A 16,862-nucleotide genomic window follows, 5' to 3' on the forward strand; every position below is an offset into this window, starting at 1 on the left:
TAGGAAGCTACAAGGCTAAACAGTGTGGTTAAGTTTAAGTGCTCAGTCATAGGACTCTTAGATCCATGAACACAGGTCAGCTAGTAGAGCCCAGAGTCCAAACTAAACATGGAGAAGCTGCGTTTAGCAGTTATGCTAAACTGGAATAAACTACCAGAAGATCTTAGCCCCAAAACAGGTTAAAAACACTTCTCTTCTCACGTGCCTATGACTGAGCACTTAAACTTAACCACACTGTTTAGCCTTATAGCTTCCAATGTTTTTATCCTGTTTTTGTTCTTTTTATATTTTCTTTTTCAATTTTTTATTATTATGATGTCGTTTTAATGTTTTAATTTGAGAGTTTGTTTTTATGTTATTGTACTTTCATATATTTTTCTTTGTAAAGCACATTGAATTGCTTCGATGTATGAATTGTGCTATATAAATGAACTTGCTTGTTTGCATACCCGAATGTGTGTGTGTGTGGGGGGGGGGGGGAGGGGGGGGGGGCTAGAGGTGTGAATGTATCAGAGGTCCTCTTCTCTCCCCATCGTTCAGTCAGACTCTCCCTTTCTTAGATGGACCTGTAATAAACAACACAACCTCACTATGTAACACAACCTCACTATGTAACACAACCTCACAATGTAACACAACCTCACATTGTAACACAACCTCACTATGATAAATAATGTTAGTTTGACTTTAACATGACACAACCTCACAATGACACATGATGCTAGTCTGACTGTAACAAACCTCACAATGATAAATTATGTTAGTTTAACTGTAACACAACCTCACAATGATACATGATAATAGATTGACAGTAACTTGCAGCTGGTATAGAGTACAGAGTGGTCTCACCTGCAGCTGGTATAGAGTACAGACTGGTCTCACCTACAGCTGGTATAGAGTACAGACTGGTCTCACCTACAGCTGGTATATAGTACAGATTGGTCTCACCTACAGCTGGTATAGAGTACAGACTGGTCTCACCTACAGCTGGTATAGAGTACAGACTGGTCTCACCTACAGTTGGTATAGAGTACAGACTGGTCTCACCTGCAGCTGGTATAGAGTACAGACTAGTCTCACCTACAGCTGGTATAGAGTACAGACTGGTCTCACCTACAGCTGGTATAGAGTACAGACTGGTCTCACCTACAGCTGGTATAGAGTACAGATTGGTCTCACCTACAGCTGGTATAGAGTACAGACTGGTCTCACCTACAGCTGGTATAGAGTACAGACTGGTCTCACCTACAGCTGGTATAGAGTACAGACTGGTCTCACCTAAAGCTGGTATAGAGTACAGACTGGTCTCACCTACAGCTGGTATAGAGTACAGATTGGTCTCACCTACAGCTGGTATAGAGTACAGACTGGTCTCACCTACAGCTGGTATAGAGTACAGACTGGTCTCACCTACAGCTGGTATAGAGTACAGATTGGTCTCACCTACAGCTGGTATAGAGTACAGACTGGTCTCACCTACAGCTGGTATAGAGTACAGACTGGTCTCACCTACAGCTGGTATAGAGTACAGACTGGTCTCACCTACAGCTGGTATAGAGTACAGACTGGTCTCACCTACAGCTGGTATAGAGTACAGACTGGTCTCACCTGCAGCTGGTATAGAGTACAGACTAGTCTCACCTACAGCTGGTATAGAGTACAGACTGGTCTCACCTACAGCTGGTATAGAGTAGAGACTGGTCTCACCTACAGCTGGTATAGAGTACAGATTGGTCTCACCTACAGCTGGTATAGAGTACAGACTGGTCTCACCTACAGCTGGTATAGAGTACAGACTGGTCTCACCTAAAGCTGGTATAGAGTACAGACTGGTCTCACCTACAGCTGGTATAGAGTACAGATTGGTCTCACCTACAGCTGGTATAGAGTACAGACTGGTCTCACCTACAGCTGGTATAGAGTACAGACTGGTCTCACCTACATCTGGTATAGAGTACAGATTGGTCTCACCTACAGCTGGTATAGAGTACAGACTGGTCTCACCTACAGCTGGTATAGAGTACAGACTGGTCTCACCTACAGCTGGTATAGAGTACAGACTGGTCTCACCTAAAGCTGGTATAGAGTACAGACTGGTCTCACCTACAGCTGGTATAGAATACAGACTGGTCTAACCTGCAGCTGGTACAGAATACAGACTGGTCTCACCTACAGCTGGTATAGAATACAGACTGGTCTCACCTGCAGCTGGTATAGAATACAGACTGGTCTCACCTGCAGCTGGTCTCACGGAGGTGTAGACATCATCAGGTTCCAGTGGGAGGGGCTTCTCTGTACAGCCATAGAAACAGAATGAATAGAACAAGTTTAGTACCTCGAACTCCGACAGCATGTTAGTTTAGGGCCTTTGTTTCCTGATAGTGATTGAACGTTGGCTTAATTACTGCTCGTTAGATTTTTCCTGTCATGGCTCAAGACGTAACCAGATATCAATACAGGTATTTTATTGCAGAGAGAAGAATTCACTGTGTTGTGAACCTGTGGTGATACCAATAAGACTGAAAAGAATATACAATAATTTAATAATAATAATTTAGCTTTCACAGTTAAAATCCAACCTTAGCATTAGAATAATTCAGTAATACTGGCCACGGTCGAGCTCATGGAGAGATGTGACTGCATTTTTGCTCAAATGTTTAAAAAAGCTCCTCTGATAGTTACAATGATGAAGTTAGGATGCCTTTGAGAAAACAGTCCGAAATGGTAAAGCACAAGACATCGTTCATAACAACCACTGATCATCTCATCTGATGTTCGAGAATTAAGGTGTCAATTATCTATTTTTTTCTGGATTTGGAGGAAGGGGTACAGTTAATGTTTGGAGTACAGTGCTAATATGTTCTGGGGGCCTACCTTTCTTCTTCTTCTTGGTCCTGATTTCAAGCTGTCCGTAGGTCACGTCCCTGGGACCAGCTGAGGCGCCACCTACAGGAGACACAGAATAATTACCTGATGAATACTGATACCATATTAACTGAAATGGTTATATTTAAATACATTGAATCAGATCATTATAGACACTAGACTCTGACCTGTATCTGTATCTAATATAATATTATCATTATAGATACTAGACTCTGACCTGTATCTCTGTCTAATATAGGGAGTTTTTCCTAGCCACTGAAATTCAACACTACTGTTGTTTGCTCCTTGGGGTTTAAGGCCGGGTGTCTCTGTAAAGCACTTTGTGACAACTGCTGTTGTAAAAAGCGCTTTATAAATAAATTTTGATAATATAATACAAGCATTATAGATACTAGACTCTGACCTGAATCTCTGTCTAATATAATATTATTATTATTATAGGTTTATAATCATCACTGCTGTACTAGAATATTATTATTTTTATTGGTGTGTTAATGTACCTTTGGTGTTAAAGGCCACTTCAGAGTAGACTGGACCAGTTCCTGGGCACTTTTCTAGATAAGACAAAAAACTGTCAGAATAACGTACCAATACACTACATATATTACAAGAGAGTATGTGAGTGGGGTTTTTCTGTATTTGTATAGAAGTACAGTAAAATAAATCAGATCTGGTGAAGTGACACCATGTTGTCATAAATTATATAAGTTTTAAGCTCAGGCTTAAGTTTAGGGTTAGGCTAAAGATGAGTTATTTGGTGCTCAATTTCTCCATGTAGTTATTTGGTGCTCAATGACTGGTGCTCACAAAAATAATAAAATGAATGTGTGTCTATGTACTGTACCTCTCCTCCTGTGTGTGTGTGTGTGTGTGTGTCTACCTCTCCTCCTGTGTGTGTGTGTGTGTGTCTACCTCTCCTCCTGTGTGTGTGTGTGTGTGTGTGTGTGTGTGTGTGTCTACCTCTCCTCCTGTGTGTGTGTGTGTGTGTGTGTCTACCTCTCCTCCTGTGTGTGTGTGTGTGTGTCTACCTCTCCTCCTGTGTGTGTGTGTGTGTCTACCTCTCCTCCTTCTGTGTGTGTGTGTGTGTGTGTCTACCTCTCCTCCTCCTGTGTGTGTGTGTGTGTGTCTACCTCTCCTCCTGTGTGTGTGTGTGTGTGTGTGTCTACCTCTCCTCCTGTGTGTGTGTGTGTGTGTCTACCTCTCCTCCTGTGTGTGTGTGTGTGTCTACCTCTCCTCCTTCTGTGTGTGTGTGTGTGTGTGTCTACCTCTCCTCCTCCTGTGTGTGTGTGTGTGTGTGTCTACCTCTCCTCCTCCTGTGTGTGTGTGTGTGTGTGTCTACCTCTCCTCCTGTGTGTGTGTGTGTGTGTGTGTGTGTCTACCTCTCCTCTTGTGTGTGTGTGTGTGTGTGTGTGTGTCTACCTCTCCTCTTGTGTGTGTGTGTGTGTGTCTACCTCTCCTCCTGTGTGTGTGTGTGTGTGTGTGTGTGTGTCTACCTCGCTTTCCGTGTTTTTGTTCCTGTTTGATTCTAACGTTAGTGTAGGTCACCTCTCTGGGGTCAGATTTCATCTCCCCTGAAACAACATTATAATTACCTTGATCAATATGGGTCCTAACAATGTTTTACATCTGGAATACAATTACACCACTTTACACTATGAGAGTTAAACCTCTCACCTTTACACTATGAGAGAGAGTTAAACATCTCACCTTTACACTATGAGAGAGAGTTAAACCTCTCACCTTTACACTATGAGAGAGAGAGTTAAACCTCTCACCTTTACACTATGAGAGAGAGAGTTAAACCTCTCACATTTACACTATGAGAGAGTTAAACCTCTCACCTTTACACTATAAGAGAGTTACACCTCTCACTTTTACACTATAAAAGGGCTTTAAAACTCTTACCTTTTTTCTTCTTGCGGTAGCAGAACAGGACCAATAGAATGATCAGAAAGACTGAGACACCAGCCAATCCAGACACAGAGAGAAGGATGAGCAAGGACGAAGATGAAGAGGGGGGCGGAGAGGAGGTGGAGGAGGTGGGGTTGGAGGAGGTGGCGGCTTAGAAAACAAGAAAGAAAACAATCAGCCAGTTCTGGTCAAATGGATTGAACTGGATATTGACAGTTCTGATAAGACAGTATTGATCTAGTTGTTGCTTGCTCTTTGGGGTATCAGACTGGGTACCTGTATAAGCACTTTGTGACAACAGCTGATGTAAAAATGGCTTTATGAAACACATTTGATTGATATGGATATTGATAGTTCTGGTCAAACAGTATTGTTAAATACAGGATACATTTCCTGTATCTTTCAGTAGAGACAGATGACTCAAGATGTTTACAATACATATATATGGCACATATTTAAATTCAGTTATTGTGTTGTAGGGAGTGGAGACAGATGCAGGAAATGTGGTAAGTGTTTCTATAACCCAACTCAAAGCACGTCCAAAAAACTGACTGGGCAAGGCCAAAGTAGAGTGAGGTGAAAAGCCTCCAAACCAGAACATGCTGACGAAGCCAGAATGATACAATACACATAGAATAGAATAGTCGTACTCACTGCACAGTGACATGGAAATAATAACCTACACAGCACTGGGGAAACAGGTCCATATATACAGGCATGAAATCAGGGAGAATGGGAAACAGGTGTGGACAACAATATGGGGACAGTCTGGGGTGAAGGTGTTTAGCTGGAACAGTGGTGCCTAGAAGGCTGGTGACGTAGACCTCTGGAGCTGATTCGTAACAGTTATATTAAAAGTGTATTTAAAATTACTACAATGTCTCACCTGTCACAATCATCCATCTATCTGGTGATTCTCCTAGTTCATATTCTCACCTGTCACAATCATCCATCTATCTGGTGATTCTCCTAGTTCATATTCTCACCTGTCACAGTCATCCATCTATCTGGTGATTCTCCTAGTTCATATTCTCACCTGTCACAGTCATCCATCTATCTGGTGATTCTCCTAGTTCATATTCTCACCTGTCACAGTCATCCATCTATCTGGTGATTCTCCTAGTTCATATTCTCAACTGTCACAGTCATCCATCTATCTGGTGATTCTCCTAGTTCATATTCTCACCGGTCACAGTCATCCTTCATACCGGATGATTCTCCTAGTTCATATTCTCACCTGTCACAGTCATCCATCTATCTGGTGATTCTCCTAGTTCATATTCTCACCTGTCACAGTCATCCATCTATCTGGTGATTCTCCTAGTTCATATTCTCACCTGTCACAGTCATCCAGCTCTCTGGTGATCTTCCTAGTTCTGAGTGTCTACAGCTGTAAAGTCCTTCATCTGACTGTGATACTGCAGGGATGGTCATCTCTCCTGTAGTCTCAGTCCTGATGAAAGTTCCATTTTTGTAGAAATCAGCTGTGAGGTCAGAGGGATTTGTCTTATTTCTGCACTTCAGGGTCACATTAAATCCCTCAGTCACAGGAAGGGCGGGGCTCTCCAGGATCACATGACCATCTGTACAACACAGGAGCAGGTAGATAACATGTACAGTATTACACAGAATAATATACAGTAATACATTCAACACCATATACAGTACTTGATTTAAAACATAATATAGAATATTTAGTTTCACACAACACAATAGTTTCCGACTACACAATGTATAGTAATTAATTTCACAGTAGATACAATAGTATAAAATATGTCAAATAATAGATATTCATGATGTCAACATATTGTTAACATTAAAAAACATTTAGTTGTAATGAACATACCAGTTACGGTGATGTTGACAGTGTTTTTGTGTTTTCCAGAGCCACACCAGTAAACTCCACTGTCTGTTGATTTGGTTGAGGAGATGATGCAGTTGGTTCCATCAAACCTTCCCCATCCATCACCACACTCTGTAAGCTTTCCACTTGTTGGGTTCCTCTCCACTCTCCTTCCAGTAGAACCACCCTGAACCTCACAGCTCAGAGAGACAGACTCATATTCAAAGAACTGAGATCTGTTGGGTCTGACAATCAGAGAACCTGGAGACTGACCTGAGAAGAAAATAGATTGTAAGGGGAGGGGATTGAATTCAGTCAATTATACAAAGATTCATAGAGATATGATTTTCTCCTGCACTGCAAAAATAACACTCCCAAAAAATCAGTCTTTGAGTTGTGAACATGATTTGAGTGGATTTCACATCTGCATCACTCTGACAGAGTAAGTAGTAAATAGTTTATAGTATATTAGAATGAAAATGATCTGAGAGAGGAAACATAAATACTGTAAATTATCACCTGCAGCCACTCTGGAGATGAAAAGCACTGAAACACAGAGAAATACAGAGTGAGTGTTGAAATCTTTTTCCATCCTCTAACACATTGAACCAGCAGGTTGTAAGACAATTCATCTAGAAAGAAGATATAATAGTGAAAGGTTCATCATGTGGATCATTGGTGTTGTTTTGGTTAAGATACGTTAGCAAGAGTCCACCTCCTATTCATTTTCAATGAGAGAAATGCATTTAGAGGGACACATAATTATCTGGAGATGAAAAGCACTGAAACACAGAGAAATAAAGCGTGAGTGTTTGTGCATATTGTAGTATAAAACATTGCAAAACTTGAGTCAAAATGTTACAAATAGGGACCAATCCAGAAATATAATGTGATCTGCAAAGTGAATTTACTATTCAAAGGTGTGAGGGATAATCGCAAATAAATTTTCATATTAAAATCCTTGCTTTCAAGTAGAAAGGAGTTTATGTAATGACAGTGAAATATATTTGTGGATCATGTTTTGTATTTGAGGATCATAAATTGTATTTTCTGTTTACCCATTGTAATATACATTTGTAAATTGTATTTTCTGTTTACACATTGTAATATACATTTGTAAATTGTATTTTCTGTTTACACATTGTAATATACATTTGTAAATTGTATTTTCTGTTTACACATTGTAATATACATTTGTAAATTGAGATCTTGACATTTGTAATAATTTAGAAGCAATTCTCCATAGGTGGACACATACAATTTCTCTCTCCTTATCCTGCCTGACAGACTGCTCTCTAGTTTTATGTTTTGCTAGTGTCCTTGTCACGACTGGTAGCATGATGGCGGTACCTTCAGCCCATTCAAGTTGCACAGGTAGTCCAGCACCTCCAGGATGACACGTCCATACATGCCGTCGCAAGGTAGTTTGCTGTGTCTCCCAATACAGTCTTAAGAGCATGGAGGAGATACCAGGAGACGGGCCGTTACACGAGGAGAGCTGGACAGGGCTGTAGAAGGGCAACCCAGAAGCAGGACCGGTATCTGCTCCTTTGTGTGAGGAGGAACAGGAGGAGCACTGCCAGAGACGTTCAAAATGACCTCCAGTGGGCTACTGGTGTGCATGTTTCTGACCAAACTGTCAGAAACAGACTCCATGAGGGGGCATGAGGGCCCAACGTCCTCTAGTGGGACCTGTGCTCACAGCCCAGCACCCTGCAGCTTGATTGGCATTCGCCAGAGAACACCAGAATTGGCAGTCCCCCATTGGTGCCTTGTTCACAGATGACAGCAGGTTCACACTGAGCACATTTGACAGACGTGAAAGTGTCTGGAGATGCCGTGGTGAACATTATCCTGCCCGCAACATCATCCAGCATGACCAGTTTGGCAGTGGGTCAGTTATGGTCTGGGGAGGCATATCCTTGGAGGGCCGCACAGACTTCCACATGCTAGTCAACGGTACCTTGACTGCTGTTAGGTACCGAGATGAAATCTTCAGACCTTACTCTGGTGCAGTGGGCCCTGGGTTCCTCCTGGTGCAGGACAATGTACGGCCTCATGTGGCCAGAGTGTGTTGGCAGTTCCTGGATGATGAAGGGATTGATGTCGTTGACCGGCCCTGATATTTCCCAGACCTAAATCCAATTGAGAACCTCTGGGACGTTATGTATCAGACTGTACAGACTGTCCAGGAACTCACTGATGGACTGATCCAGGTCTGGGAGGAGATCCTCCAGGACACCATCCACCATCTCATCAGGAACATGCCCAGACGTTGTCGGGATTACATACAGGCACGTGGGGGACATACACACTATTGAGTCACATGAGTTGCCCTGATGAAATTCATGCAAATTGGAACAGCCTGTGATTTCAATTGTTTGCTTTTATTTTCAGAGTTTGAATCCAGCAATCAATGGGTTGGTGATTTTGGTTTCCATTGACTGTCGTTACGTTAATACTGCATCTGACTTTTTGGATCAATTTAGAATAATTTCCAAAATTCAGACTCAAAACTTCATGAACATTCTGGTATTTTAACAGCTAGGAATAGTAGACAAAAGAAAATGTATCTAACTTTTTACCAGCCAATTAGAAAGTGCAGCAGGCAAAGTGGATCCTGACCTCTGGCAGTCTGGACTGTAATTTTTATAATTTTTATTTTCTAGCTGCTTTCGTTTGGGTAAATGTAGTTTCATGTCCAATATTCAGTTTGCTCATCAGTAGCTCTTGAAAAAAGGTTCAATGCTGCATATAGAAAAAGGGTGCAATATGTTGTTTCCTGGCTCGTCATTGCTCTAAAGACTGATTGGATATCAGCAAAGGCTTTTTGTGTAAATCTTTCAATACATTCCCTCCAAAGGAGTAATAGATGTGTAGCCTCTAATAGAAGTGCAGACAGATCTGAGGGTATTTTTTCACAAGATAAATAACAATTGTGTTCATTTGGGAATCTTGAAAATGTAGGCTACTTCCCAATAGGAAATTGTATTGGTATTTTTGGTCTTCACTGAATTACCACGTCTGGGAAATGTTCCCTATCAGACCTCAGGCTTATTTGGTTACAGTTCTGTGGAATTCTGTTTCACGTGAAAACAATATTGTATTGTCCAGAGTGCCCCCATTAGATTCAGCATCTTGAATCTTGTTAATTCTAATCTACAGTGGGTATAGAAAAGAATCACCCCCTTTAATATAATCACATTTTGTTGCTTTGCAGCCTGAAATGAAGACAGACACAGTTTTTGTTTCATTCAGCTGTATTTACTCAGTGCAACGTATAACATCCAAGTGAAAGATATAACACCAACATGTCAGAAAAAAACAAAATAAAACAATCACTGAGTTGGAAAAAGGATCACCCCCTTGTGTCAGTATTTTGTTGAACCACCTTTTGCTTTAATTACAGCCTTTAGCCTGTTGGGATATGTCTCTACTAACTTTGCACATCTAGATGTTGCAATATACTCTTCTTTGCAGAACTGCTCAAGGCAGTTAAATTTGATGGTGACTGCTCATGTTCAGATTTTCAATGGGGTTTAAGACTGGGCTCTGACTAGGCCATGCAAGGATATATACCTTTTTCTCCTTCAACCACTGTGTGGTCAGTTTTGCTGTGTGCTTTGGGTCATTGTCATGTTGGAAGGTAAATCTTCTTCCTATTGACAACTTTCTGGCAGAGAACAGGAGATTTTCCTCAAGAATTTGACAGTATTTTGCCCCATCCATTTTTCCTTCTATCCTGACAAGTGCTCCAGTCCCTGCTGCAGAGAAACAACACCATAACATGATATTACCACCTCCATGCTTTACTGTAGGAATTGTGTTATTTGGATGGTGAGCTGTAATGGATTTTCACCAGATATATCGTTTGGCGTTGAGGCCACATAATTCAATTTTAGTCTCATCTGACCATAACACCTTTTTCTACGTGGCCTTAGAATCTTCAAGGTGCATTTTGGCAAAGCTCAGTCGTGTGGCCTTTCTTGAGGAGTGGCTTTTTTCTTGCAACCCTCCCATACAAGCCACATTTGTGGAGAATTTGTGACCACTCTTTGTCATGAATTCCTGCAACTGCTTCAGAGTTGCTGTAGGCCTCTTGGTAGCCTCTCTGACCAGTTTCCTCCTGTCTCTTTCATCCAGTTTGGAGCGACGTCCTGACCCAGGGAGGGTCTGTGTTGTACCAAATACCTTCCACTTCTTAATAATAGACTTCACTGTGCTTCTTGAATTTTTTTTTATCCATCTCCTGTCCACAACTTTATCCCGGAGATCTTTTGACAATGCCTTGCCACCCATAGTTGATTGTTTTCTTCAGTTGCACTACCAAGGACTGAAATGCTTCAGGAAAAGCTTGTTTCATGTTGAGCTAATCAAAATGACCACAGCCGATCACAGTTCAAAGTCAGTTGGCTTTGTGTGCTATGGAGAAGGTGATTAACTACACCTGGTTCATTTTAGGAGGGGGGTGATTCTTTTACCAACTCAGTGATTCTCTCATCTCTCTCATCTCATCTTCATCCGCTTATCCGTTTTGGGTCGCGGGGGCAGCTGCTCCAGCAGGGTACCCCAAAATTCCCTTTCCCGAGCCACATTTGCCAGCTCTGACTGGGAGATCCCGAGGCGTTCCCAGGCCAGTGTCGAAATATAATCTCTCCACCTAGTCCTGGACCTACCCCGAGGTCTCCTCCCAGCTGGACGTGCCTGGAACACCTCCCTAGGGAGACGTCCTGGGGGCATCCTTACCAGATGCCCAAACCACCTCAACTCAGTGATTCTGTTTTTTAATTTGTAATAAAAAAAAATCTGACTAGTTGGTATTATATCTTTCACATGGATGTTATAGGTTGTAAATACAGCTGAATAAAACAAAAATAGTTTTTGTCCGTTTTTATTTCAGGATGCAAAGCAGCAAAGTTTGATTATATTAAAGGGGGGTGATTATTTTCTATATCCACTGTATACTCTTCTATGGTTCTTTTTTATAGCTAATCATCCATATGAGTTAGAGATCCACTGACCAGTGTGATGTGTACAGCTGTTATTTTTTCCACATTTCTGGATATTATTTATTATTTTTAATAGCTAGCTACTCATATGAGCGAGATATCTAACGACAAGTTTGGTATCTAACTGACCTTTACATCTCTACTCTTAAATTTTCCAAAATAACTTTATTTGTATATTACATTTTGCAGTTTTTGAAGCTCAGTGGAGGATCTCGTCAAACTACTTTTACAGGTCAAGTTTACTTACACCTTAGCCAAATATATTTATACTCAGTTGTTCGCAATTCCTGACATTTAATCCTAGTAACATTTCCCTGTTTTAGGTCAGTTAGGATCACCACTTTAAAGAATGTGAAATGTAAGAATAACTGTAGAGAGAATGATTTATTTCAGCTTTTATTTCTTTTATCCCATTCCCAGTGGGTCAGAAGTTGACATACACTCAATTAGTATTTGGTAGCATTGCTTTTAAATTGTTTAACTCGGGTCAAGTATTTCAGGCTTCCCACAATAAGTTGGGTGATTTTTGTCTCATTCCTCCTAAAAGAACTGGTGTAACTGAATCAGGTTTGTAGGCCTCCTTGCTCGCACATGCTTTTAAAATTCTGCCCACAAATGTTCTATAGGATGGAGGTCAGGGCTTGGTGATGCCACTCCAATACCTTGACTTTGTGTTCCTTAAGCCATTTTGCCACAACTTTGGAAGTTTGCTTGGGGTCATTGTCCATTGGAAGACACATTTGTGACCAAGCTGTAACTTCCTGACTGATGTCTTGAGATGTTGCTTCAATATTTGCACAGTGAGATACAGAATTACAACAAAAACTTCCAGAAAAACGCATAACAAAATGTTATAAATCGATTTGCATTTTAAAATATAAATAAAATATGAAATAAGTATTGGACCCCTCTGCAAAACATGACTTAGTACTTGGTGGCAAAACCCTTGTTGGCAATCACAGAGGTCAGACGTTTCTGGGTTTTGGGTCATTATCATGCTGGAATACCCATCCATGATCCATTTTCAATGCCCTGGCTAAGGGAAGGAGGTTCTCACCCAAGATTTGACGGTACATGGCCCCGTCCATCGTCCCTTTGACTCTACGCGTTCTGCCACTGGCCAGGTGAAGCACCTAGCGAAATTACAAGCCATATTCTAACAAAAGTCTATGCTATTGGACCTACCCGTTTGTTATTGATAATGAATGACGTGTATCAGGAACGTTTTGCCATTCATTCTTGTGAACTTAATTAGTTCTTGAAAATTAGGCTGGAGACTAATTTAGTTTCATATGTTTTAAAGCATGGTTGGAAAGCGCTGGTCCTGTCAATAGAGATCGTTTTAAAACATGGTTGGAAAGCGCTGGTCCTGTCAATAGAGATCGTTTTAAAGCATGGTTGGAAAGCGCTGGTCCTGTCAATAGAGATCGTTTTAAAGCATGGTTGGAAAGCGCTGGTCCTGTCAATAGAGATCGTTTTAAAGCATGGTTGGAAAGCGCTGGTCCTGTCAATAGAGATCGTTTTAAAGCATGGTTGGAAAGCGCTGGTCCTGTCAATAGAGATCGTTTTAAAGCATGGTTGGAAAGCGCCATGTCGTTAAAACCATTAGATGGTTGTATGACGTCCGAAGCTTCAAACGTCATCAAACATGATATTGTTGCTCGGATACAAGTCGCCACCCTATTCTGTCTTGATCCTGACATGCGAGAAATTAAAGACAAAAATACAATTTTGAACATTGTTCATTGGTTATTACATTGGTTGTCCCATTTTCTAATGCAATATTTAGATGCAATATAATTGTATGTGTATGATGCCGCAGATTAATTTTAGAGAAATGGTTATTTGGCTATACACTTGCTAAATGCTTTGTACGGTGTTTGCAAAGTAGATATTAAATTTTTTAAGAATGTGTGATTTCTGTAAAAAAAAAAAGAATTCAATATGTTACATAGCTTACACAACTTTTAACATTTTAACGGAATCGTCTAGTTTTTTATATAGTACAATCCTTGACATTTGAAGGTTAATTATACTATTATACTATCACCCAACGCCCTTTTCGGGAAGTGGGTTAGTTTGGCTCTGTTCACCTACAACGTCCATGCTCGATGAAAAAGCTTGAAACACCCTATATCCTACTAGTTGGAAAGTGCCTTGTCTTTTAAAACAAGCATGTTCCGAAATCTGTGACCTCTGCAATCACATGGTAGATTTTTTTTCTCCGAAGCCTTGACCCTTTCGCTTCGAGCAAACTGGGATGAACTTTCAAAACAAGCCTCGGAGCCGCGGCTTCATGCGCCCCATCACTAATTAGATACCCATGGGTATACATTGGCTTACACTTAGGTATTTTCTGTTTGTATTAGTCCACTAGCCTAGCAGGTTGGAGGCGGTTGTCCTACTTATGTATTAGATATGGTTAGATAGTTTAGTTAGTGTAGTTAGTTAGGGTTTAATATAAGTTAGGTAAGATTCTTCTTTTTTGAGACTAGATTAGAGATTTTCTATGGCTTAGATATAGGCGGCACTACCCCATTATTTTTCCCCTGCATGTCTGTATGTCAGTTTGTACTACTGATCAGTTATAAATATATCTATATGGACATTAGAGTACCTCTCACTGTAGTTCTTGATGTTGTGTATCATCGTATTATATACTAGTGAAATGTAGGTGTTACGTTTCCAGTCTCCCCTAGACTATAGTTGTTGGAGTTCGTAACACAGATGCTTTTGTATCCCTCTCTAACCTTATGAGTCTCAACAACTGTTCTGAGGTCTGCTGATATTTATTTTGACTGGGTCGTATTCCACTTGAACAGATCTCTGTTTTTAGGGGCAGACATGGTTGGTCAATGAACTTTGTGGGTTTTTTATATGACAGGTAACCTCTAACCCCCACCTGAATGTCATCATATTTATTAGAAAAACTGACTTCAGTTACCCACTTTGAAAGAAGTCATTATCTTAGAGGTTCACATAATTTACCAGCCTATGCAGTTTGTTCAATGAAAACATGTAAGAGTAAAACACTTTTATTATGACTCAAGACGAAGAGCTTACTGTATTTTGGGAGCCATATATGCTGGTATACAAGTAATTCAAAATAGCTCACATATTTTATCTCGCAACCTTATATGACAGTACACAATTTTCACAAACGGGTTTTGGCTCGACAGCTCCACATTTACAACCAGAGCCCTAAAATCCTGGAATGAGAGTTTAGGTCCAAACAGTGTAAATATAAATGACTTTAACCAGATATATAGTATATAGAACATTTTATGAACCTGTATGAACATAGTAATTGATAAACACATTAATTGTAATGAACATATTAATAATGCTTGACTTGACAATATGGGCACTGTAGCATTAGAAACTGTTAAGTAAACTAAGGAAAAGAGGGAGACAGGGAGGAAGAGTACTTACAGAGAATCCAATAGACTGGTTTCAGTTCCATCCTGGGTTGATGATGAGTGATTCTCTGTAAACTACAGCAGATCTACTAGACCCTCCAACTTCCTGTTCTGACACACTGACACCCCCTATTAAAGGAGGAGAGGTGGAAGATGACACCTCCTAGTGGAGGAGAAGGAGAGGTGGTAGATGACACCCCCTTGTGGAGGAGAAAGAGAGGTGGAAGATGACACCCCCTAGTGGAGGAAAAGGAAAGATGATAGATGACACCCCCTAGTGGAGGAGAAGGAGAGGTGGTAGATGACACCCCCTTGTGAGGAGAAGGAGAGGCGGTAGATGACACCCCCTAGTGGAGGAGAAGGAGAGGTGAAAGTTGACAGCCCATACTGAAACTTTCCCAAAGTGTACAAGACTTTTGCTGTATTTAAAACCAGGTTTTCTTTTATAACCAGGTCATGATGTCAGCATTTATCATATCAGACAGAAAATAAACCTCTCCGTCCTCAAATCCATCTTCAGCCCTCCATTTTGCGTGTTGCACATGCATCTCTGCCAAGTGAGGGAGCAAATAAGAGTGACGGTACATTCACACTGGTAACAATGGGCGAGATGGCTCAGTTCATTTCAATGAAGGGAAGTGTGGTGAGGGAGTGGCTTTTGGGGCGATGGGTATGGGGTGCCGAATGTAAAAGTTCAGTTACAGTTTTTTAACTGATACATTTTCAAAATGTCCTCACATGTAGCGCATTTTCCTCACATTTGAAACAGAAATATATGTATATATATATATATATATATATATATATATATATATATATATATTATATCTAAATGTTACATCTAAATGTTATATCTCAATCTAAATGTTAAATCTAAATCTAAATGTTAAATCTAAATGGTAAATGTTAAATCTAAATGTTAAATGTTAAATCTCAATGTTGTATCTCAATCTAAATGTTAAATCTAAATGTTAAATGTTAAATCTAAATGTTGTATCTCAATCTAAATGTTATATCTAAATGGTAAATGTTAAATCTAAATATTATATCTAAATCTTAAATATATATCTAAATCTTAAATGTTAAATCTAAATGTTATATCTAAATGTGTCGCCAAGTGTAAAGCTAAATATTTAGAAAATATTCAAATCCCCAAGGAAACCACGCCCACTGCAGTGGCTTCACATCGCGCTGCACCGCCCCCACCCCATCCCCCGTTCCAGTATGCATAAAGAACTAAAATTAAAACAACTTAACTTACCGTTGATGTTGTGGGCTGTACCAGGGGAGGTACACCATAGAGTGCAGCCCGCACACCTGCAATGTTCAATGACGTCCGTTCAATGTCTCCTAGACCTAGAGAACCGGCCATACCTGCCTTTAATAAATAATTCCTTTAATAAATAATAGTTTGCTAAAAAGTGGCAGTATTTGCATGGAGCGAAAACAAAAGTTTTTGGTGAAGAAGGGCCGATTTGCGAGAGCTAATCAATAAACCATCACTAATGTTATCTATCATCATAGGTAAGTTACCTGGAAAGCTAATTAGCCACACATTCACCCAGCGACTGACAATGGTGCTCATGTAGGTACTGTATTCAACTAACATTAATGTCTTACGTGAAGGATTTTTTTGGCCTACGTGAAGTCTGAGTAAAGTGTCGATCATTTATGTTGCGCTGCATGTGTCATTTATGCAGACAGTAGTCGTTTTCATTGATTGCATATTCGTATAGTATTCTGTATAGTTGTATTTGCTTATGATTAATAGCATTATTAGTGTTTGTATGATTA

At 40.3% G+C, this 16,862-nt stretch overlaps 1 protein-coding gene across 6 annotated transcripts in view; it reads right to left on the reverse strand.

Annotated features, from left to right (window-relative positions):
* Positions 1–482: 482 nt before the first annotated feature.
* Positions 483–16,862, reverse strand: part of LOC114828661 (low affinity immunoglobulin gamma Fc region receptor III-like) — a 35,573-nt gene continuing 19,193 nt past the window's right edge. Inside the window, exons 1-10 of one of the 6 annotated variants that reach the window (XM_034290335.1) lie at positions 15,082–15,194; positions 7,160–7,186; positions 6,644–6,913; positions 6,135–6,380; positions 4,792–4,947; positions 4,380–4,457; positions 3,387–3,440; positions 2,875–2,946; positions 2,236–2,292; positions 483–566 (exon numbers count right to left, since the gene is read on the reverse strand). In XM_034290335.1, the coding sequence (XP_034146226.1) occupies positions 541–566; positions 2,236–2,292; positions 2,875–2,946; positions 3,387–3,440; positions 4,380–4,457; positions 4,792–4,947; positions 6,135–6,380; positions 6,644–6,913; positions 7,160–7,186; positions 15,082–15,112 (1,017 nt within the window). In that variant the 5' untranslated portion in view covers positions 15,113–15,194 and the 3' untranslated portion in view covers positions 483–540. Of the gene's footprint in view, positions 567–2,235; positions 2,295–2,874; positions 2,947–3,386; positions 3,441–4,379; positions 4,458–4,791; positions 4,948–6,134; positions 6,381–6,643; positions 6,914–7,159; positions 7,297–15,081; positions 15,195–16,862 lie in introns of those variants that run through there. The other 5 variants (XM_034290334.1, XM_034290333.1, XM_034290336.1 and 2 more) reach the window with 5 other exon arrangements.

Source organism: Esox lucius, chromosome 24 (assembly GCF_011004845.1).
Source record: "Esox lucius isolate fEsoLuc1 chromosome 24, fEsoLuc1.pri, whole genome shotgun sequence".
NCBI classification, from domain to species: domain Eukaryota; kingdom Metazoa; phylum Chordata; class Actinopteri; order Esociformes; family Esocidae; genus Esox; species Esox lucius.